At 42.9% G+C, this 25,620-nt stretch overlaps 1 protein-coding gene across 5 annotated transcripts in view; it reads right to left on the reverse strand.

Annotated features, from left to right (window-relative positions):
• LOC133118065 (receptor-type tyrosine-protein phosphatase epsilon-like) overlaps positions 1-25,620 on the reverse strand; it is a 64,264-nt gene that overhangs the window by 23,358 nt on the left and 15,286 nt on the right. For 4 of the 5 annotated variants that reach the window (XM_061227746.1, XM_061227745.1, XM_061227743.1 and 1 more), the window contains exons 2-7: positions 16,720-17,008; positions 4,089-4,160; positions 3,444-3,540; positions 2,303-2,376; positions 1,462-1,497; positions 581-714 (exon numbers count right to left, since the gene is read on the reverse strand). In XM_061227746.1, coding sequence (XP_061083730.1) covers positions 581-714; positions 1,462-1,497; positions 2,303-2,376; positions 3,444-3,540; positions 4,089-4,158 — 411 coding nt within the window. In that variant the 5' untranslated portion in view covers positions 4,159-4,160; positions 16,720-17,008. The remainder of the gene's footprint in view (positions 1-580; positions 715-1,461; positions 1,498-2,302; positions 2,377-3,443; positions 3,541-4,088; positions 4,161-16,719; positions 17,009-25,620) is intronic. The other variant, XM_061227747.1, reaches the window with a different exon arrangement.

Here is a 25,620-nt window from a genome sequence, read left to right on the forward strand (position 1 = left end):
TTCTATTGCATTTTTTATAACATCTTATTGTGTGTGTGTGTGTGTGTGTGTGTGTCTGTGTCTGTGTCTGTGTGTGTGAGTTACACACATACAGAACATAAAAAGTTGTAATTTAAGTTTTAAATAGTGTCTATTTCAAATTATTTTACAAGCTACATACCACACAATACTACATACAACGTTATGTTTTAACTTAAACTAATTTATAGTAATTTAAGTAGTTTTTTATTTTGCTTATCTTACCTGCTGCTTAACACACAGTACTACAGGAGGTTTAGTGTTGAATGAAGTTTGTATTTCTCTCAGCTGATAGCATGCAAGCTTGCTGTTGGGAGAATCTAAAATAGCAGTAACCTGGGGAACCCTGACCAAACGTCACCTCCCAGCCCCCTACCCCCCACTGCTACTTAACTACTACAGTAAGTACTGTACACTAAGTACCCATTGTTTACAGTAGCTACTCACATCTGAAATCAATATAGTTGCCTAATAAGAACCTGGTATTTACCCGGTAAGTACTAGGCCGAAAAAATTAAGTGGGGAAACAATCGTGAACGAGCACGAAAGAGACGGGACTCACGCTGTACTCCTCGCGGAACATCTTTCCGTCGTCAGCCGAACGCTGCCGGTACTCGTCCTCCAGGCAGGACACGGGGATGGGGAAGTACTTGGACATGGGCAGGGATTTGGGGAGCAGAACCACCGTCTGCTGCTCTGTAAGGCATCGCAAACGTTCTGTGAGGTGAATAAAATGTCCTCCGGGGGACACCATCTCCACAGCCCAGTATCACGTTCTGTCGCTAGGTTCAGCAAAATGCTAATCAGTGATTGAAAGCCGGGGCATCCGGAAATTTCTGTGTAAAATGTAGCACGCACAAGAGACCGTATCTTTGACAGAAAAACTGACACTCTTCTACTTGGTCCACACAGACCAAGGCCAAATTTAGGCATGGTACTGGGTCCTATATTATCATAGATCAGCATCACTAAATGCAGAAATCAGTGTTATCAGACTTCTCTATCTGATCAGATATTACCTGTAGAACAATCACCTACAATAACCACTCATTAGTTTCCATAAATGCAAAGCTGATTCAACCTTCAATTTGCAAATTGGACTGAAGTGCATGCTTGATTTTGAAGTTATGACTTGTGATGATTATCAACAATTTAACTGCTTAATTAAAATTTCAGTGATAATTCAAGAAACCTATCAAAGCATGTACTGTATGTGTGTGTACAATATATACACTGGATATAAACACTAATATATTAAACAGCAATCATAGCTTTCTTTGAAGTCCTTGAACATGACCTGTTAGCATATCATTAGCTTCCAGAACATGGAACATGGATCAGTGACTGATTGGTGTACCGTGAAATCGTGAATGTGTGAGTCTCGATCATCACTATTAGATTAATTTAGTCCAGATAAACACACACTCTGTGCTTAATACAGACCTGACCGATGCAGTTGGGGAAGGCAGCAATGTGACCCTTTGAAGAAGACACGATCAGTGTAAAATGTACTCCCAACAAAGTTAATTCAGAGCTTGACTGTGTGCAGGCTCTGCTCTAGAGTGTTTATCTTGTGTGGAAGAAGGCTCAACACTTCAACCTGGCAGTCATACTGTTAAAGATTCTGTGCAGTTGAATTGGACCCTGTTCTGTAGTGATGCTCTGTACGGTGGGCACAAAACCCCACAGCAGTGTAAAGACTTCTGTTTAAATTTTGACCAATGAAAAACAACATGGGAGTGTATTTGAAAGTTCATTAAATGCCCAGAAGACAGAGGTAACGTTAGACAATTTTACATAAAATGGGAAATGGCCTCCTTTGCAAAGGAGTTCAGCAACTACACAAAGACTACTCCATCAATTGTCTTCCCTGAATCAAGAGGAAGGGGTTTATTTGTGGGAAATTAAACTGAACTTGTATCCCTCTTGTATGTAAAGGAAAACTGAACACATCAAAGCAGTTCTTCCTAGATTCAGAAACATTCAAAACTCTGCCTGTGCACATCATTCAGTCACAGTTCACCTGAATCTCCAACAGTACAGCGTGATGTCACATGACTTTTCAGAATGTTTTATTCATCTCCCAACTAGTTTAATCCCATCAATATACAATATTAAAAAGTTTACTGCTTCTCCTAAATATAAACTTAATCACATTTTACCACTTCAACCAAGCACTCAATAAAACCCACAGTAGCATTAATGAAGTGCACAGTGTGTTGAAGATATATATCGTTGTTGTGCCAAGCCCACCATGAAACATAAAAAGCAAAAAACAAATTACCTTGTTCTTCCAAGAAGCCATTCGGTAGCTTCTTGTCAACTGTAGTAACGTCTGCCTTCCTATGGTGTCTAAACCTGAGAGAGACGGAGAACAAACAAGAGAGAGAGAAACACAGACAGAGACAGAGAATGAGCAAGAGAGACAGAAACAGACAGAGAAAAAGACAGAGAGAAAGAGACACAGAGAGAGAGAGAGTGGGAGTTTAGAGCGATAATTATACCTTTCTCAGAGCTCCTCAATGCACCAGCAGTCACTGGAAACACACAGGCCATAGATATACATAGCCTCCTACCATCTGAAAGCTGGATGACTGAGCCTTTTCATGGAAGCCCCAGTGCTGCTGGGACCACAGGCAGTCGAGCTCTGACAGCCTGAAGTTTGCAGGCACTGCTGTGAAGTGAAGGACCTGCTGGACTCACTGCTGTCTTCAGCTCAGCCTAGTGCAGCTGTTACTGATATATGGCCCACCCCAGGGGAGTGGCCTTACACATGCCACCACCCAGCACCGGCCAGTGCAGTACTGACCTACATAAGCACCAGCCAATGCAGTACTGACCTGAGAAACACCAGCCAGTGCAGTACTGACCTGCAGAAACACCAGCTAGTGCAGTACTGACCCATAGAAACACCAGCCAGTGCAGTACTGACCTACAGAAACACCAGCCAGTGCAGTACTGACTGACAGAAACACCAGCCAGTGGAGAACTGACCTAAAGAAACACCAGCCAGTGCAGTACAGACCTACAGAAACACCAGCCAGTGCAGTACTGACCTACAGAAACACCAGCCAGTGGAGAACTGACCTAAAGAAACACCAGCCAGTGCAGTACAGACCTACAGAAACACCAGCCAGTGCAGTACTGACCTACAGAAACACCAGCCAGTGGAGAACTGACCTAAAGAAACAGCAGCCAGTACAGTACTGGTCTACAGAAACACCAGCCAGTGCAGTACTGACCTACAGAAACACCAACCAGTGCAGTACTGACCTACAGGAACACCAGCCAGTGCAGTACTGACCTACATAAACACCAGTCAGTGCAGTACTGACCTACAGGAACACCAGCCAGTATACAGAAGCAGTAGAGGCTATGACAGTATGTGTTTCACTTTGAGAAGTTCAGACAGCTCCGTGACTCACCTGAGGAAGTACACGGCCAGAAGGATGAAGATGAGGAGAAGCAGGGAAATCACCAGCACAGAGGGGAGGATGTGTGGACTGGCAGACCCGGAGTCCCCTGAGGAAAGAGGGAGAACCCCAATTCTCAACTGCACAGAGCATAGAGCAGAGGTACTTTTACTCTTAACATATAAACATCTTAACGTCGTCTGGTTGTTGCTGTTGTTTTCAGAACAAATTACCAATTGACTTCACATACTTCACTAGTTTATTCGGTTAAATACGGTTTTAAATAAAATAAAAACACCATAAAGTAAACAACAATTAATAACAATATATTTCACCGTTACTGAAATGAAGATGCATGTATATGCTCTCATATAATGTTTTCACATATTATACAGCAGAAATGTATCCACTATGAAACAGAAATATTAATATGACTGCATATTAAATACAGACATATTAATATGCCTGCATATGAAGTACATAAATATTCCTACGACTGCATCTTAAGTAGAACTCACAGAGATGTATGAATGTGACTGCATCTTAAGTGGAGCTGTGAAACTGTAACTTGCCAGCACAGGAAGCTGAGTAAATGTACATTTATTACGCTACATTTGCGGCTCCTGTCTGATGTGTCAGTGTCTACTCTGCACTTACCATTCGTCTCATTCATGGAGTTATTGACTGTGATCGTGGTGGTCACTAAAAACAGGACTGGGACCATCATGACTGCAAGAAGAAGCAAGAGACAGATACATATTTGTTATCTCTCTCACTCTCTCTCTCCTACACACACACACTGTTCCCATTACAGTGTTAAATAAATAATAAAACAGGTTGATTTCTAAAAGCTTCATGCTATGAGCACCCACATGTTGCCTAATGCTGTGCAAACTGCCAGCATTTCAGAGCAACCTACAGCTTTCCAGGAAGAATAATTACCCCCACAGTAGTAATTATGGGAGTGTGTCAACCAAAAGCAGACAAGCACTCCAGTCAGAGAATGGCAGTGGTGTACCATGGTTGCTTTCACACCTACGCTTTCACTCTAAACTACCACTCACCACGCAACCACCCCCATCCCCCTGTAATTTCTGACTAGTGGGTGCTGTGCTGGGATTTGACCCCACCCTTACAGCCAACGCAAGAAAATATTCAGTACAGTACATGTAATGTGGCGCTACACTACAATATATTCACATATAGTTTAACATGTATGTAAACACTTGTGAGAATCAATAATTAAGACAAAGCTTCTTCAGCGGCAATATAATTCTGCTCTGGACCATATAGAAAACGATGCTTGTTTTGCTACTGACTGTTGCTTGCTACACATCAGTGTTTGTATCTTTTAAATTGGATTGAATGCACTAAACCATGAATGCTGCCTGATCTGTTGGAGTGAAGGGAATAGATTTATTTATTATTTATCTGAAAGGCTTGTAGAAGCAACCTGGCCGTATAACCTTGAATCTCATAATGCACCAAAGCACAAAGATACAAATATATTTATTCTCTCTTCATGAGAACATAATATGAAGAGTTTACGCATTCTGTAATAATCTGTACCATGACATCTAAAACTAATTTTCAATTTCAGAGAAATATTAAACAGCAGATAGCTTCAATAATAAATGTCATTAACTTGAAATTCAATCAATCATTTGTTAAGTTCAACCCTGCTACTCTGTAGTGCTAAGTAATTACTTTTATTCTGACCTAACATTTCAATGAGCAACAACATGGAAGCATAATTGGAGAGAATGGCTTTACTAAGAAAAATAAGGCTATGTGGATTCTGCATTACATTCAATGTAATTGAAACAGTTACAATCAGCTAGTTTAAAAATGTGTTTCTGTAATGATATCAATGTAAAGCACTGTATCAAAATGATAGAGAAATGTAGTCCATTTCTATTTTTCTGAACACTGGTCCTCACTCCTGGTACTGGAGAGCTGCAGTATGCGCTGGTTTTTGTTTTCGCCTTAATATCAGTGACCAATTCAGACCCAAGAAACCAGGCGAGGTGAGTTAATGTGGAATTAACTGCTTTAATTGATCAATGAAGTGCTGAGTAACAACAAGAACCAGCACACCCTGCGGCTCTCCAGGACCAGGAGTGAGGACCACTGCCACAGAATGAGAATCAATGTCTTGCAATAGTACTTCCCTAAAGTTCCACTAGAGGGCACCAGGCTCACAGGGAACTGTCATTGCCGTCTAAATGTGCTGAACGCACATTCTAATTTCGGGCTTGAATGTCACATTCTGTACGGAAAATGAGTCCTTTGGCACACAGACTATTTTCACACATCAAAAAAACTAAAAAACATTGAATTTCACATGCGAGTAATTATTCACACATGACATATTCCAACGAAGCACAACACCATCAGGTGACACAGAAGTGTCACACACTGCCATGCAAATCCTCACAAATTTAGACTCATTTTGTCTGCAGACTAGGGGGGTTGTTTGAGGACAGCGCATTTGGTTGATTGACGTATCTGTGCTACGCACAGACGTAGCCTGAGGTTCAGGCAGTCTGTTCTAGTGTTGACTGAGACATGCTTTGGATGCAGTATGCTCTTATCCAGGGACTTGAAAGACTGAGGCACCCAGGGCAGCCCCATCCACCCTGCACTGCTGAAACACACTTCTGTACCTGATAGCGTCGCAGAGAGGCAGGGCACAGCCCTGTGTACACACACACCCAGGAGCCATCGTTCCAACAGTACTGTTATCTGACAGAAGCAAACCACTTCCTTTTATCTGTGCTTCTCTTATGGAAGAAGCTTTGAACACACACACACACATACACACACACATTGGAAAAACACAGGCACACATACACACACACACACACACACACACACACATATGCACACATAAAAACACACATACACACACACTCAAAAACACACAAACACATAAAAACACACTTACACACACAGATATGCACACACAAAAACACACACACATATACATATACACACACATACCTTACTACTGAAAGGTACTTTGTGTGAACAGGAGGTGAAAATAAAAGTCCCATTTATAAATTCAAGCAGTTACACTTCTCAGGTAGTACCAGCATTTCAGAAGAAAAGGGCTTTTCCAACTGCGCCTTTCACAAACCACCATTTCCTCAATCATACCAGACAGGTACACAAGCTCATCGGAGCGTGGTAAAACAGGGGCAGCACACTCCAGTAGTGTCATTTTGGCTCTGTACTCCCATGAATATCAGGAAAAACACAGGACATTGCTCACCAGTGATTATAATCACATTCCCACCGGTTACTGAAGGGGTCTCAGTTCTATATGGCCATGGTAACTGCCAGTTTTTGTGATTTACTTTCAATCAGCAGCCAATTCAGACTTTGGGAACATGGTGTGCAGACTCTTTAGCCAATAAATTACTTATATTAAGCACTAAGGGCTGAATCCAGACCTGCGCTTCAGTGATGACTGGAAGGCAACGGCTTTTAGAATGACAGATTAGCAAGCTAGCTAGCTTAGTAAGGCAGCTACAGATAGATATTGCTTGCAGTCTTCGAGGCAGCAGTTGCCTTCCAGTCATAAGTGAAGGAAGGAAAGTTGGACGAATGCACTGAAGTGTGGGTCTTGATTCTTTCATGTAGGAAAAGAACACATGCAGGGAAAGCTGCGGACACAGCGGCCCTCCAGGATTGGAGTTTGAGACCCCTGGTTTAGCGAGGGCTGAAACTACACCTGGAATAGACCTGGGGAGAGAGTCCCAGCGCTCACGTTCAGGCACCGGTGGTTTAACACGCGGCCATTTTCACAGAGGGAGACACGTGCAATGAAAACTGTCATGAAGGCACAGCCCATGCCATAAAACTGGAGGTAATGCAGCTGGTGTTCAGAGGAAACATGGGCAGGCAGTCTGTTTTTCCAACAACTTTGCCATAAACAGAGCTTGTGCTACTGCCCTTCTACTCATTGGTCTGCTTTCCCCTGTACATACAGTGCATACTCCACCTCTGTGAATCATCATCATCATCATCATCATCATCATCCCCTTCATTAACAGCACCCTGTTTCACGTCATCTTGTCATTCCTACAATTTTTGAAGTGCCATATCCATCTTATAATCTTATTTTTGTTGTGCTATATCCACCATTATTATCACCATATCCTCACAAGTAGCATCTTTCATAGGGTTGACAGAACGCCATACCTCTTTACCCGCCCACTAACTGAGTATGTTCTGCGAACATTATTTAAAAACATTCACAAGACTTTATGTACTGGCTGTGAACATGGTGTAAGCTCAAGATCCTTCTTGGACTCACCTCTGACTAAAGTGGAAGCCCGCCAGGGGAACCATGGACCACAGAAATATAATGATCTTTATGGCCTGTGAAATGACTTATTGTGGTTTGGAAATTACCTTTTAGCATGCAGCGATCTGGCTGTGCAGAGCACACGAAACCCACTTTAAACATCTGCTGTTGCTCCAGCTGCTCCACCTAGACCCCTTACTGGCAGTCCCCCTCACTCCAACCACATGGATATGCACATGCCATCTCTTTAATGTGTTACGACATTTGTTTGCCCCTCTGCTTGCTGTGTAGTGACTCCGGTTAGGAAGACTGTTTCCAGCAGGATTGCATCCTTCCATTGGGACACTTTGTTTTTTTGCTTTGTTATTTTTTCTTTACTACTTTTTAACGTCACCCTAGGCAGAAATATCATCTCAGTCGGGGGGTACACTATTTGCACTCTTGGTCACTCATCCAGAGTTACGAAGCTCATTGTTGAAAGCAACTTCGTGCCCTGTAAGCCTTCGCAGAGGAGCCAGGTTTGTTTTGTTTTGGCTAGGCAGATAGGACCGGAGTTACTTGCCGGTCTGCAGATTTCATTCCACTCATCATTCCACAATCCGTTTCCCTATTCTTTTTCCTGTTACGGTCTGACCGGGTCGTAAGAAAAGGCAAGCAACCAGCTCGCTGACAGTAGCTTTTACTGATTTACAAAGGTGGCATACTGTGTGTGCACATCAAGTTACATATCAGCATAGACAGCACTACAGTGTGAGCTCTGCGCTAGTAGTAACCTAGCACTGTGGGCACCTGCTCCACACAGTGACGTTTGCAAACAGCACATTTGCAAGATATTCTTTTTCATAAATAATTCAGGCGCCGTTCCGATTCCTGTCATTTCTGATAGAAGAAGAGCAGTAGACATACAGAGAGGCCTGGTGTCCCTTTAATCACTCTGTCATTTAGCCTGTTTAAAAAACAATCACTTTCTTTTTATCTCCTAAATTACTCTCGGCAGGCAATTGCAAATCCATTCCCCAACATTTTTTCAATTATAACAATGGTTGCCTGAGATACATACGTAGAATGATAAGACATGCACGCACACACACATACACACACGCACACTTCAGATTTAGCTGACACTCTTATCCAGAGTGACACAATGTGGTAACAGTCTTACAGTCCATTTAAACAGCGGGATATTTTGCAGAATCAATTCAGGCTCAAGGGTAGTACTTTGTACAAAGTACTTTGTTCAAGGGTACAATGACAGTACTGAGACTTAAACCCAGAGATCTTACACGGTCAGTTACATGGGCAGCTTCCAAACCACCATGCTACACTACCTCCATGATGTAACCCGCCTGATATAAATATCCACTAGTCTTTTTTCATAGTGGACAGACAGCAATCGACAGGACAGGACATGGTTGTACGGGAAGCTGTCAGGTGTGTGAATCCACCGAGTATAAACAGGATGGACAGTCATCACTTTGGACAGAAATAATACATTATCTCACACTGTTTTTCAAAGAGAGTGTAATCCTCGGATGTTAATGCAAACGCATGGTTGGATGATCCCTGTGGTTTGGATGACTGTACAAAACTACTAAACGACCGGAGCAAAGCCTCGTGGGTTAAGGAACTGGATTTGTAACCACAAGGTTATAGACTCAAATACAGAGTACCAGTGGCTAATGTTTTTAACCTCAACTGGCTAATTTCAGAACCTTGACCTTTTTCAAAACTCTCATGTCCTAATTATGCCCCATTGTAATAAAGCGTGCGAATGGACAGGTGATTGTTCTAGAAGGTGAGAAACAACTCATCTCGGTTGCCAGAGTGGGTGGAACATTTCCAGTGTTCTTCAGAACATAAGCATTCAATAAATAAATAAATACAAATATATATTTATTGAATTCATAAATTATTTGTTTGTTTAAGCCAATGCTGTAAAGGCACACAAGAGCCTAGTCATCAAACATAACAGAGAATGACCACTAACACCTTTTCCACAGTTTCCATTCTTCATTACAACCAGAACAATGACAACAATTACTGTGATTATTATTCTTGTTGTTGTTGTTACCCATAAGGGTCAGGAAGGATACATTAAACAGATACGACAAAAGACGTAAGAGTCAGTATTTAATATGGAATTCTGTATCTAACTGAAGTGTTTTTTCTGCACATGAATGCTGATTTGTACTGACCCAGAAACAGAAGAGAACCGTGAAAAATGGGTTCTGTGGGGTCCTGGTCCGGCACGTATATATCCAACCACAAGATCCTATCATTGATAGTCAGGGATGACTACCTTAACCCAGCAAAGAAAGAAATAAGACTGTGATCCACATCTGCATTTGAAAATCCACCCACCCTCAGATTATCCGACGATACACCGGTTGAATATCAAGCACTCCTACTCACAATCAAATGTGCTCAGTTTCTATGGTGAACTAAACGGTTTCGGTTGAGAAGAAAATGTATTTAATCTCAGGCTAATCCTGTGCTAATTGATTGCCTAACATAGCAAAGCCCATTTTTCATAATGTAATGTTTTAGCTCAGCAAACAGCTTCATTGAGGGTGACTTACACAGGTTACAGTTTTGTACATCGTATCCAGTGATACAGTACAGCAGGATATTGCAATGAATTCATTTGAATACCTCGCATACACTGCAAAGGCACTCTTTTTATGAGCAACCTACACATTTTACAGTATGTTCTTTGCACGTGCAATCCATTTATACAACTTATTCCTCAAATTAGTACATTCTCTACAACCACACGAACATGTCTTCAAGGACATATTCCAAAACATACCTATATAAAATTGTAATACTTGGGTATTTTCAGGCGGCACGGATGGTGCAGTGGGTAGCACTGCTGCCTCACAGCAAGGAGGTCCTGGGTTCGAATCCCCGTCGGCCGGGGCCTCTCTGTGCGGAGTTTGCATGTTCTCCCTGTGTCTGCGTGGGTTTCCTCCGGGTACTCCGGTTTCCTCCCACAGTCCAAAGACATGCATGTTGGGCTGATTGGAGAGTCTAAATTCACTGTAGGTATGAGTGTGTGAGTGAATGGTGTGTGTGCCCTGCGATGGACTGGCGACCTGTCCAGGGTGTATTCCTGCCTTTCGCCCAATGTATGCTGGGATAGGCTCCAGCCCCCCTGCGACCCTGTTCAGGATAAGCGGGTTCAGATAATGGATGGATGGATGGATGGGTATTTTCACACCAAATTTTTTTCATCCACTTCCTGGAAAACGAAAAAAGATTTAACGTCATGGTGTACCAATATAAAAATGTCTGTCAGTTTTATATTCTCCCCAATCAATATCCTTTTCACACAGCAGAGCGCATCCTCCCCATCTGACGTCAATCAAATCGACTCCCCGCCCTTCAGAAAGATCGGTTTTGGTCGTGTGTACATCATATCGCCGAAGTTAGCACTGCTCCAACTTCAATTGCAGCTCATCTTTAAGGACCAACTAAAGGGTACGACGGCAGCACACCTACTTGGAATCAAGCCTACAACCTCTTGGCTGCAAACCCAATTCCCTAACCACCAGGCGACACTGCCACCCAAAAGGCCCTCTTTGAGTCTGTCTCTTTAAAACGATCTTCACACTGCAGCCCACACACTGCTGCACTTCCTACTCCCACAGGTACTGTCTGAGTGAAATCAAAGCACCCAACACGGCCGCTTAACGCCACTACATCCACAGTCCTACCAAGCGTGGGAGTGCCCCTGGATCAAACAGCCCCTCTCAGCCTGAGGGCCCAGGTATCCGGTTCAGTGCAGAGTCATATAACGTCTATCAGTCAGAAACAGTGTGACAGAGGGGCGGTGAATGCTGATGAGTGCTCATAAATAACATGTTGTACAGATCATCTCTGACAGACTGGAGCAGGAGAGGAAATGAATGTACTGTAATTCAAGCAGTGCAGATTAATTTAGTTTAAATTATGCATCAAGGTAACTAACTATAGGAGTAGCATGAAAACCGATTAGGCCTCCATTACAATTATCTTTGAAAAGTATATTAAATTATGGATCCATTAAGGATTTACCATTTGTCATTGAAGTACAAATGGGATGCAAAGATTTTTCATGATGTACATTTAAGGTAAATATTAAGTGTATTGGTTTCTACCACTAGAGACCGGGCCATCTGACATCAGATTAATTCAGATTTAATTTGGATGAACTGAACTGTAAAATAACATCGAATTAGGATGTTGTCTAGAGTTTGGCAAATTAACACCAGATCTGCTGTACACAATACTAAGTGCAGGAGCTTCACTGGTGCACAGCAGACCCACATCACATCCTACACATGTGTGAGTGCAGAGAACATGGCTATACGAGTTAGCTTCTCAAGACCGTGTAATTATAAGGTTTTAAATGACATTTTTGACAAATGAGTTAGTGTTATAAATGCATTGTTTATACAGTAGGGCACTAAATATACAGGTATGTGTGAAGTTTTCCACAAAACACTGTTTAAAAGTATGAAAAGGTGTTACATTTCAAAGGTTGTATCTTGGAGTCCTTTCACTTTGGTACCTTTGAAGCTCAATATCTAAAAACCACTCGAAGCCCGTCTGTGAAAGCTCTACGAAAGGTCCAGGGTGGAAATGGACAACTGGAGGCCCAGCCCTGTTCCACTATGACAAGGAACTCTGCAAACCAAGGACATTTTAGCTGGAGCTAATTTGTCTTCTGATTCAGAATTTTGTTTACATACTTAGAAAACTAAAATGGCCACTATACGAGGCAGCTGCACACCTCTGATATCCATGCAGGGACTTGTGTAAACACAGGGAATAAGGATTGTTGCTGTGGGGATCAGGGGAACTGAAGCAGCCCGGGTGTCAGTATGTGTAGTGACAGGAGCACTCACGGAGGAAAGCTAACACAGACTTGGCGGTGGCAATAACGTCTCCATGCCGACAGGACTGGGCCGGTGAATGATGAGGCGTGTCTGCTTAGCAGCGCGCTGCCAGATCACGTCTCCGCCGGTGCGTCCCATTTCACGCTTCGCTCAGAAACACCGTAACTCTTTCCCTCTCGCAGCTGGGCTCCCCTGAGATTTGCGTACGTGTGTAGATGGCCCCCGTGGTCTGGTATCTGTTGAAGCACTGTTCCAGTGTGTGGATACCCTGGTCTGGTATCTCTTAAGGCTCTGTTCCAGTGTGTGGATGGGCCCCATGGTCTGGTATCTGTTAAGGCTCTGTTCCAGTGTGTGGATGAGCCCCATGGTCTGGTATCTGCTAAGGCTCTGTTCCAGTGTGTGGATGGGCCCCATGGTCTGGTATCTGCTAAGGCTCTGTTCCAGTGTGTGGATGGGCCCCACAGTCTGGTATCTGCTAAGGCATGAGGGATTCAGTCATCTGAAATGACTATGACTAACTTATAACCCAACATATGACTCGTTGAAGCTGTACATCAAACGTCTTCCTCTGATGCACGTCTGTGTAAGCCGGCGACTGGAGTACGAAAATGGACAGCAGCTCTGCTTCCACTGGCTGTCTCTGCTCGCCCGAGTCCACAAAGGTTTTAGCCATGAGCAGACCTGAATGAGTTAAGCTATTACAAACTAGCAGAAGAGTAAATCCCCCTTAAAACCTGGGAGACTTTTATTTTGCATTCATAACTCCATTAAATTTAGTTAAGCATTACAAAAATGACCCAAGGTTGAGACTGACTAAATGCACCATGCCAAATATGGCAGAAAGAATACATTCACTCGCTGTGGTTAAAATACGGCACGAGCACCAGCATACAACACAGCAAATGCAACCACAACTTAAAAATAAAAACGACTGAATTGCCATCGCCTTGGTTTCCAGTAAACTGACAAATGCATGAACATATCAATAAACAGTTCAGCTCATTTGTAAAAATCCACACAAAATCCACACCAAAAATGTGCAGCACAGTACTTGTCAAAGGTTTGGACACACCTTGCCCTTTTCTGATTGAAGTTTCATTTTCTCTGTTTGTAATCAAACAGTTTACTTGTGATCAAAGTGCAGACTATGAGTTTTTTTAAAGGGGTATGGTTTCACCATGTAGTCATTCCAGCCCTTTTTATATGAAGCCCCCATTTCAAGGTACGCGATAAATTAACATAATGTCAAATTAAAGATTGTTTTGCATCTGGTTGTGTTTTGTTTGAATGCCATGACCTCCTGAAGTCTGCAACCTACCAACATCAGCAGTCTGGATATCTTACTTTCAGGTTGAAAGTGATACTACAAGCGATACTAAAACTCTTTGCATTTGAATGGATCTCAGTGGGAATTGGGGACAACAGTGGATTCAGCTTTAAATTACACCGATACAGTGTGGAACACATTTCTTGGCTTAATAAAAGCTGAGAATCTGCACTTTGACCTCATGTGAATTGTTTGATAACAAACAGAGGAAATGAAACATTACTCAGACGAATCTGAAATCTGGTCCTATATTTTTTTCCATAGAACCACAGACAGAGAGACAGCAGGCAGTGAAAGCCTAACTTCTGTTTGACAGCAGAAAGGTAGTTGGACGACACAGAATGATACCACAGACACTTGTACCTTATTTAATGTCTGTTTTAACCAGGAATGAACAGAAAATGAAGATAAAATTAGCTTTCACAGCAGTTTTTTTCCTCCATGTCAGCGCTGCATCTTTAGAAACGAAGAGATTCCACCTGCTATGCTATTTGCTAGCTGTGGTTTCCCCTGCAAAGCCACATGTGTAGAGTCTCCGGCAGTTTGCATTCTGGGGTGGTCGCTGGGGGGGGGGGGTTTACAATACAGTCAGGGGGAGTACTACAGCAGGATCCTAAAGTCTCCTGCCCTGGACACCTTTCACGCACCGGGAACACACACTCTCCTGCTCAGACTAAACCTGATAATGAAATGCATTTAAATGTGCCCATTTCTTTGGCTCTTAATTCACACCCATTCCAGGTGTGAAAGCACTGTTCTTGAGACGCAAACTGAGCTTGGCAGAAAAGCCGGCTGCACGATTTGGACTCACACATAGTACTGAGAGACTTCACTTTGATTTACAGACAAAGGTTCAGCACTGAGGGTCCTGTTCTACATACCCTGAAACCGCTTTTCTCTAGAGAGACAACTTGTTTGACCTTTGACCTTTTCACTCTCACTGGTCCTGCAATGTATACGCACTAGCTCCAGGCTCTCGTGACTTTAATGCAACAAGGGAACAACTAAAACTAGTCTAAAACTAGACAAAATCCAACTTTTGACTAAAGTAGGCCACTGCACCATGGACCTCACTTTTTAATTGTCTCGTACTATCTTTAGACTGCAAATTCTTGCCACTGCTGTGACCCAAAATCTGCAACTAACTGGGACAACAGTAGTTGGACGACACAGAATGATACCACAGACACTTGTACCTTATTTAATGTCTGTTTTAACCAGGAATTAACAGAAAATGAAGATAAAATTAGCTTAGCACAGCAGTTTTTCCTCCATGTCAGCGCTGTATCTTTAGAAACAAAGAGATTCCATCTGCTATGCTATTTGCTAGCTGTGGTTTCCCCTGCAAAGCCACATGTGTAGAGTCTCCGGCAGTTTGCATTCTGGGGCGGTCGCTGTGCAGGATAGCCACCTCACAAACCAGGCTACCCCGGAAACAGGAAACGCCCTGACACACAGCTACCTGGCAATGACGTCTTTGTCAGTTAGAACCTTCTAATTCTAAGGTCTCGAAATGTGAAAGACAAATGATGAATGAATACAGGTCTGACGGTGTCCATGCCAGATACTTGTTGACTCCCGTGACACCCATTCACAGGGAATCAGAGAGAGTAAACATTGCTAATGGTTCATTGTGTTACTGTAAAATGGTCCTCTATCACGTGACCCACCGGGTCCCCTTGATGTGTGTGCCGTGCTTTTTGCACGGCAGGTACATGCCACAGGCGATTTATTCTTGGCTCTAGAATGCAGGCTGGGTCTGTGGCCGGGCCTCTTCATCAGCATCAAGATAAACATCAGCTTGGTTTCGAGCTGCTAACCACAAGAGTCACAATAACAGCTCTGTGCAACAGGTCGTTTTCTCTCCCAGCAACAAGAAACTCACGAATGGTCTCTATTATAAGAGTCATGAAATGGGCTTCTCTGAAAGGCCATAGTAAGACATGCTAAGTTAAGAGTGCACACTTCATCACCCGCAAGGAGTCTTGTGAATGTCTGAGGCCGTATCTCCCATCAGTCGATCAGCAAGCTCCTTTCCCCCCTCAGAGTGATGTGTTCAGCTGTGTTTGCAGTTGCAGGGCTTGCTATGGGGCTTTTATGATTTTCCTGTGTGACCATCGTCCGTTGTGCGAAGAGGCCGTTTCCTGCGCAGGCAGCACCAGACTTCCTGTTCCGCTTTAGAGGAAACGTGACCTACGCTCTAACGGCATTCCTGAGAGCGGCACAGGTTCCTCTTTCTCTCCCGTTTTCTCTGCTTTTCTGTCTCATTCATTCACTCACTCATCCACACACACAGCTCTTTTAGTGTGTTCAACTCTGAAAAAACGAACTGAAATCCACATTTACAAGCATGCTTCCATCTACGCATGAAAAAATATATACAGATGTATTCCTAATACAAGTAAGTTTAGGTATGATTACCTCTCACTAGTCGATAGAGAAAATGATGATAGTAATAAATAGCGTTAAGATAATTTTGCCTAATAAAACTGATATTACACTCCTTATTGCCATCACAACAGGGAACCTAATCCTTGGTGAAATAAGAATGACAGATTTACCACCTCAAGGTCAAAGCAAAAAAGTCTTCACATGAAAGCAGGAAGAAGAGAGATGACTGAACGGCAAAGACCAAACAGCAGCCATTTTGTAACCCACAACAGAAACAAGCAAGGTACCACAGAAGAAGAAGCAAACAGTGCAGAAGCCTGGAGGATACAAATGTTGACCCCATGACCGCGACCATCAACGGGACTGGTAGGTACTCACATTTCCTGAAGGAGCAGCTGAGCTTCACTGTGGAGACGCTCTCACAACGTCCATACCACCCCGAGATCCTGGTTCAGCACGGCCGATCCTCCAGGGCATTCACATAGTTAACGCTCCCTCCCTCTGCTCCCTGTTGTGGGCAGCGTGGTTCACTGCCAGGCCTGGAGAAAGTCCGCTAGGTGCTCACTGGGCCGATTCCCCTCTGCTACAGCGCAGACTTTTTTAATGATCTCACTGGGCCGATTCCCCTCTGCTGCAGCGCAGATTGTTTAATGATCTCGTCCACCACCTGGCCAGAGGAAAAATAAAAAAAGGTCAGTTTGATTGAACGCGTTTTATTATCATTGGCCAACAGTATATGTAATTTTCCGTTCATTAAAAACCTTAAGAAGTATACACACAACTGAAATCAATATAGAGGAACAAACCATTGCACTTACACAGCTGGGTTGAACAAATTACAAGTGACACATTATTTTCTACCATTTCCATCAGAAGAAATGTGTTCTGACTCCGAGAAGGCAGCTGAATGCAAATGTAAATGTTGGTATAATTCTCTCCTTTCTGAAAGTAATGTTTGCACGACCCTTTGGCTGTGTGTGTGTGTGTGTGTGTGGGGGGGGGTATAAATCATGATTTTTCTGCCTGGGCGTGCTCTGGTTCCGGAGACCTTGTGCATTCCGCGTGGTTGCTATGGTGATGGTCTAGCACAGTCTGGCAGGCTTCCCCTTCCATGTTAAAATCTTAAAAGGTGTCAGATCAGATCCATCGGCACAGTAAGACGACCTCTCAGCATATCCAGCATATTCTGGATCAACAGTAGTCACGTTGCAGGACTCCCCTGTCAAGCCCTCGATATGATAGTGGAATAATAAGTGGCTATTTTGAAATACAACAACAAACTGTGCACAGTGTAAGTTATGCTGACAGTGTAAACCCTAACAGAAATTGATACTGGAGATAAGTTGAAATTGATACTGCAATATTATTTTTTTGTGTTAAGACTATAAAAAGGATCAATTTATACCCTTGAGGGAGCCCCTCTGATACAATTTCTGTCAGAGAAGCGAGCAACAGTGATACTGACCTTTCGGAAAAGGATAACCAAGACCTTACGTCCTAAGAATCGCTGGTTGAGCTGCCGTATGAATAACAAAACTATATAAATGTAAGGCGGAGGAGAAGTGAATGTCTGCCTCCCAAATGCCAAGTCTTTCAGAACCATGGACAGCAGAGACACACAGTAGCAGTGGTAACCAACCCTCTTCCTGGAGATTTACCATCCTGTAGGCTTTCATTTCAACCAGGATTTAGCACACCTGATTATACTAATTAGCAGCTCGACAAGGTCTCTAGTTGTTGAATGAGGTGTGCTTTGTTTGGGTTGGAGTGAAAACCTACTGGATGTTAGATCTACAGAAACTAGGCTGGCTACCTCTGGCCAATGGGAACACACAGCCTAATGGCAGGTTGCCAATCAGAAGCTCTTTGCCTGATTGGAAAGGTAGAGTTTTATGCTGGCCAATCAGGTCACTTCCCATCAGCATGTCCAAAAGGCACAAATATTTACCAACACAGTCTAAAAAGCTTAATAATCTGTGTTATCAGAGTGCTTTTAACAACCACACGCCCTGTTGTATATGTTTCATGGTTTCCCTGCATGTTTCCATTTCCTAGAATGAACCTCCTATATGCTTACAAGAACAGGAACACTGTCCCAGATATCCAAGCAGAGTTAGATTTTCTTCTATGGTATTCAAATCAATGAAACAACTGCCACACATGAAACCAGGTGACCTTTACACCACTCTTAGTCTTGAGTGTTAAGGGAACGCATGCTGAAATGTCTTTATCAGAATCAGCAGGCTAAACTCTCTCACTGTTCAGTGTTCTTGTTGAAGCTGAACCAACCTTTACACACAAAATGGAAGCAATCCAGGCATGCCAGGAGGTTCTGCCCGCGACATCTACTTTATTGTTTTTCCTTCTGTAAACAAGCTTTGACCCCATTAAAAAGGTCACTCTGCACACTCATACAGTGGGGCCAAAAAGTATTTAGTCAGCCACCAATTGTGCAAGTTCTCCCACTTAAAAAGATGAGAGGCCTGTAATTTTCATCATAGGTATACCTCAACTATGAGAGACAAAATGAGAAAAAAAGAAATCCAGAAAATCACATTGTCTGATTTTTAAAGAATTTATTTGCAAATTATGGTGGAAAATAAGTATTTGGTCAATAACAAAAGTTCATCTCAATACTTTGTTATATACCCTTTGTTGGCAATGACAGAGGTCAAACGTTTTCTGTAAGTCTTCACAAGGTTTTCACACACTGTTGCTGGTATTTTGGCCCATTCCTCCATGCAGATCTCCTCTAGAGCAGTGATGTTTTGGGGCTGTCGCTGGGCAACACGGACTTTCAACTCCCTCCAAAGATTTTCTATGGGGTTGAGATCTGGAGACTGGCTAGGCCACTCCAGGACCTTGAAATGCTTCTTACGAAGCCACTCCTTCCTTGCCCGGGCGGTGTGTTTGGGATCATTGTCATGCTGAAAGAGCCAGCCACGTTTCATCTTCAATGCCCTTGCTGATGGAAGGAGGTTTTCACTCAAAATCTCACGATACATGGCCCCATTCATTCTTTCCTTTACACGGATCAGTCGTCCTGGTCCCTTTGCAGAAAAACAGCCCCAAAGCATGATGTTTCCACCCCCATGCTTCACAGTAGGTATGGTGTTCTTTGGATGCAACTCAGCATTCTTTCTCCTCCAAACACGACAAGTTGAGTTTTTACCAAAAAGTTCTATTTTGGTTTCATCTGACCATATGACATTCTCCCAATCCTCTTCTGGATCATACAAATGCTCTCTAGCAAACTTCAGACGGACCTGGACATGTACTGGCTTAAGCAGAGGGACACGTCTGGCACTGCAGGATTTGAGTCCCTGGCGGCGTAGTGTGTTACTGATGGTAGCCTTTGTTACTTTGGTCCCAGCTCTCTGCAGGTCATTCACTAGGTCCCCCCGTGTGGTTCTGGGATTTTTGCTCACCGTTCTTGTGATCATTTTGACCCCACGGGGTGAGATCTTGTGTGGAGCCCCAGATCGAGGGAGATTATCAGTTGTCTTGTATGTCATTTTCTAATAATTGCTCCCACAGTTGATTTCTTCACACTAAGCTGCTTACCTATTGCAGATTCAGGCTTCCCAGCCTGGTGCAGGTCTACAATTTTGTTTCTGGTGTCCTTTGACAGCTCTTTGGTCTTGGCCATAGTGGAGTTTGGAGTGTGACTGTTTGAGGTTGTGGACAGGTGTCTTTTATACTGATAACGAGTTCAAACAAGTGCCATTAATACAGGTAACGAGTGGAGGACAGAGGAGCCTCTTCAAGAAGAAGTTACAGGTCTGTGAGAGCCAGAAATCTTGCTTGTTTGTAGGTGACCAAATACTTATTTTACCGAGGAATTTACCAATTAATTCATTAAAAATCCTACAATGTGATTTCCTGGATTCTTTCCCCCCATTCTGTCTCTCATAGTTGAAGTGTACCTATGATGAAAATTACAGGCCTCTCTCATCTTTTTAAGTGGGAGAACTTGCACAATTGGTGGCTGACTAAATACTTTTTTGCCCCACTGTATATGGGTTTCAGTGGCGACGTTCACACTTCAGGCTTTACAGTAGCTTTAGCAGCTATAGTAATTAACCAGACTCACTGTTATGTGCCTGTCCCCAACACCCCAGCCCACACACACACACACACACACACACACACACACACACACACACACACACACACACACTGTGGTGGCCCGATCAAGGATCAGTACACCACTGAAGAGGGGCGGGCTGTGCGACGGCGCCAGGAGCTGGGGAAAGTAATTCGCGGGGAATATTTCCCGTAGACGTATTTGAGGGACCGGCACCTTGGAGAGAGCCGCGCCGGAAAAGGAATCGGCACCAAGGTTAGCACCACCGAAACGCATGCGGAATGCACGCCACTAACCTCTCGCAATTAACCAGGCACAGCTGCACCGAGTTCGAGGGGAGAGCAACACCCTACAAAAGGGCGAACTCGGGAGCAGAGCGGGGCTCAGGGGCGAACGAGAGGAGACCCGCGGAGCCAGTGTAACCGAGTGAACGCCACGTGAGCACATCAATCCGGCTAGAAGCCAACTAACCTGTGCATTTAATTCCTAGACGCCTAGGCGGGGGAAGCGGACTCCCGAGGCCGGGACACCCCGGAGAGATCACGGCCCCACAGCGGAGACGAGCGAGTGAACCCCGCCGCCTGAAGTCCGCCCTAAGTTACCAGTTACCGTTTTTTGAAATCCCTAATTTTTTTGAGCACGGACTTATCGTTTCCTTTTTTTTACCGTTTTTGTGATCCGATTCCCGTGTGTGAGAAGGGAATGTTTTTCGTTTGTCCTGGACACTAAAGAAGTGCCCTGAAGGCACCAGCACTGGAAAAAAAAAAAAAAAGAAAAAAAAAAGGAAGAAAAAAATTATAATAAATTAATTTTTTTTCACCAATTTTACTCTCTCTCTCTCTCTCTCTACCAGTGGGTTACCACAACACATACACATACACATGCACACGCACACGCACACACACACATACACACACACAAAATAATGCAATCCTACATATGAAAACACTAAACTAAAAACATACATTCAAACTAAATAGGCAGGAGCAGATTGCCCATTCCTACCAGAAACTCAAAGTGGTAAAAACAACAGTCCGACTTCACAAACGGAACATGGGACATTTCCATATTAATTTTCCCAGCAGTCTAGTAGCTTCTCTTGTTCACACAATGCCCTGCCATATTGTAGCATGCATGTACACTAACAGGATAACTGGATACTATAGAAGGTTATCATTATTGGTGTGTACGCTTCACTTATTTCTGCAGCTGCAAGAACCAACATAGCGTGACGGACGTCTTAGTGAAACAAGTTGAGTTTCGCATTCCACACATGACTTGGAGGATGACTGTGCAAAGCAACAGGCAGACCTGCAGGCATCCGACTGACCTGTAGGGGGCGTCAGTGTGTTCCTTCCTTCCCTGAAAGACAATGCTAGAGCCAAATGGGTGTCTCCTTGTGGGGCTGTCAGTCTTAGATTAAGGTGTGTGGCCCACAAATAGTCATTGCAAATGCTAAAAGCATTAGATTCACAAACACCACCACAACCGACACTGTACAATCTGTATAATAACACCAAACATCCAGTTGCATATTCCCCTGAACATTCATTATCCATTCAGAACATTGGACCAAGAGTTAATTCCAAACGAGAACAGGGAAGGGTGTTCTTGCAAAACCGGCAGCACATTTTCACTTGTAAACGTGCCTTGCCTTGCAAAAACATTTGGCAGATTAGTTGCCAATTGCCACCGTGTTGTACTGTTATAAAAAATCTTATGTTTTTAAATCCTTTACTGTCAGGCAGAAAACAAATGTTTGGTTATTGGACCTTGCCAAATACACCAATACTGAAACTGAGATGAGACTTCCGGCGTGGCGTGTATAGTCCTGTTTGTTCTGGACGAATTGAGAGGTGGCAGAGCCTAGCTTTATGATGTGGTGATCAAGAGCAAGAGGATGCTGAAAGCAGTGAAAAGGCATGTTAAACATGAACAGTATAAATTCACACAGAAAAAGCAGTTCCTGTCTGAGAGTGATTCAGAAGATAGGTAAATTAAATTTCTCTGCGGCAGAATGACAACATAATGTGAGCACACTATTCTTCCTGACATATTCCGAGGGTATGTTTTGATATAGTGTCTGCATATTGAAATATTTATGATGAAGTTAAAATCTTCAGCAGAACTTTCACCGGCACTGTATTGGCGATGGTGAATGACTTTTTATCTCCGCAATGCACTGAAACATCACATACTGAAGAATGTGGCTAACGAAGCAATCGTGTCACCGACCCCAGCTGCAAGCCAATGAGAAAATGACAAGCTAAAGAGGGAAGTCATTTATGTACACAGATCTGCATTTGTTCCTCAGTGGGAAAAAAAACAACTCCATTGTTTATAATTCTCCACCGACACCAAAATATTTCTCTAAATCATGAGGTGAAAAAAACCTTGTGTAAAAACAAATGACTCAGGATAGACAAATGCAAATGTCAGAAATTGCTCAAGTGATGCGTTCGTAAGCGATGTGTGACATGCATTAGCAGTGCAGTGCGTCAGCACAGCATGGAATGCTAGCATGGTGAAGCAAGGGATCCTGGGGGACATTTTGGCTCTGAGTCAGAGGCTCACGGTTGGAAACCCATAGCATGCTGGAAAATGTGCCAGCACAAAAAAGTGCTCAGAAAACTTTTATCTGCGCCTTTTTTTTCTGTTGTTGCAGCTCTTGTTGCTCAAGTTATCTTCTTGACTAGTGGCAATGTGACCATTTTCATAATTTTATCATTTGAAATGAAGTCCAATAATATTTTGTTTTCAAGAATATTTCCATCTTACATCAAAAAGTACTGGACAAAAAGTACTTCCAAGAGCAGGATGCATTAGACTGCTCTATTATACACTCAGTGAACATTTTATTAGGTATTTATTAGACTTATTTTTTAGACTTCTACTGCTGTAGCCTATCCACTTAGAGTTATGATGCGTAGTTTGTTCAGAGATGCACTTCTGCAAACCATAATGCGTGGTTATTTGTGTTACTGTCAGCTTTGACCAGTCTGGCCATTCTCCTCTGACGTCTCTCATTAACAAGGCGTTCCTGTCTGCAGAACTGCTGCTCACTAGATTTTTTTTGTTTTTTGCACCATTCTTTGCAAACTCTCGAGACTAGTGTGTCTGAAAATCCCAGGAGATCAGCAGTTTCTGAGATACTCAAACCACCCTGTCTGCCACCATCATTCCATGGTCAAAGTCACTTAGATTACATTTTTCCCCCATTCTGATGGTTGATCTGAACATTCCCGGAAGCACCTGACCCATATCTACATAATTGTATAGATTGCACTGCTTCCACACAATTGGCTGATTAGATAATTGCGTGAATAAATAGGTGTAATAAAGTAAAAATGTTCCTAATAAAGTGCTCGGTGAATGTATACATTAGGTATGAACTACAGGAAGGTGTAATGGCTATTGCTGTTTTAACACAAATGCTTAATATTTATTCATTTTTGTGTTAGTTTCACATTACATGAGTATTTCTAAAGACAAATTGTTGGAAAATATTGCAAAAAAGCACTTCCATATTTTATTGCCAGTACCGGAGCTTGGAGGGCTTAAGTTATCAGTAATTGCAAGAGACAATACATAGGATTACAAATCAAAGGAAAATCCTATGATCACTCACTTCAAAGCAGTCATGGTATGGGTGATGCGTGATCTTATAACATTTGTCAAAGACTAATCGGCACCGTTTCATGGCTCTGAGCTTATAAACAGAGATATAAAACAATAAATACTTGGATCTACTACAGTTAAATACTTACCGACAGTCACAGCTAAGGAATGTTGTACTCAGTTGATATCAAATGTTTATTCAGTCCATATGTTTACAGACCAAACATTTTAACCCTTGGCTAAAATCGAAAAAATATATTTAAAAGTATTTCTTGCTGTTAGGCACCAGGGTACTTGCATCTTGGTTGCTCCAAATTCTGGAAATGCTCAATACACATGAAGGAAGATAAAGCAGTGAGTTCATATCCTGTGAATGATGTGGTTCCATTTAAACCTCCGCAAACCAACTTCATGTCCTGCGGGCCGCAGTGTCTGCACTAATTATTTTACCTGCTTGGGTCAGATAAGCTAATTTGTGAAATCAGGTGGTGTAGCTCATGGTTGAAGCAAATGCCTGCAGACACTGCGGCCCGCAGGACGTGGAGTTGGAGTAGCGCTGATGGCGTGATTAGCACTTCAACTATTCAGGGTGTTTTTTAATAAAAAAATGTAATTATAGAAATGTTCCTGTTTTTTGAACTCAATTGGCTCAGAGTATTTGTACTTATGTGGACCTACTTCTGTGAACTACGGGAAACTACTGATTTCTGTTTGTCATGGGCTCTACCATTTTTTTCAGTAGCCCTGAAGCCCTGCCATGCGATGCACTGAATCACGTCCCCCACGCCGGCTGCTTTCTGTCCACGTTGCACATTGCTCGTCTCTTTTGTTTTATGAATAACACAAGACTTCAATCCGCCGCTGCAATGTGAGAACACCAGGGAGCACAATGACGTTACTGTGGTCACATACAGTACGCTCCTGTGAAGCGTGGAGGACCGAGCGTGCTTCAAAGTACCCCCACAGTCCCAGAATTCCTCAGCCCACAGGTGTAGACACAGTGGGGCCTTGTTAGAGGGCAGGCACTGAATCGGTGGCAAAAAGGAAAATCATTTTATTTATTTATAGTCTTTTATTTTGTTTATACTATCCATGACAGCAGCAACGTTCAGATGGCGTTCTACAAAACATTATTTATGTTTTCTGTTAAAACTGCAAATTTTATTAAATTTTATAAAATTTTATTAAAAATATAGTTTCGTAATAGCAATGGTATCCACTGTAAAACAAAACATTTATTTCCACTGCAAAACTATTTAACCTTTGTATCTGGTTCTGAAGCCTACACACACTATTTTAAAACACAATCAGTGGGCAGGCTGTTCTGATTCTATTGTACAGCACGTGTTTATTAAACTGGTGGCTGCTTCTCTGGTTCAGTTTATTCCATCAAGATCGTCAAATGTCATGTCACACTCAGGTTTATCTCCATTTCTTTAGAGGATTAGTCACGGAAAGCAATTTACAGCTGAGATCTCCATCTCGACTCCTAGCTGTCAGACTAGGGGAGGGAGGGTGTTGCCACGACACTGGGGAAGAGATTGGCCAAGACAAGAGCCGTAAGACAAGTGACT

The sequence above is a fragment of the Conger conger genome, chromosome 18, assembly GCF_963514075.1.
Source record: "Conger conger chromosome 18, fConCon1.1, whole genome shotgun sequence".
Taxonomy (NCBI): Eukaryota; Metazoa; Chordata; class Actinopteri; order Anguilliformes; family Congridae; genus Conger; species Conger conger.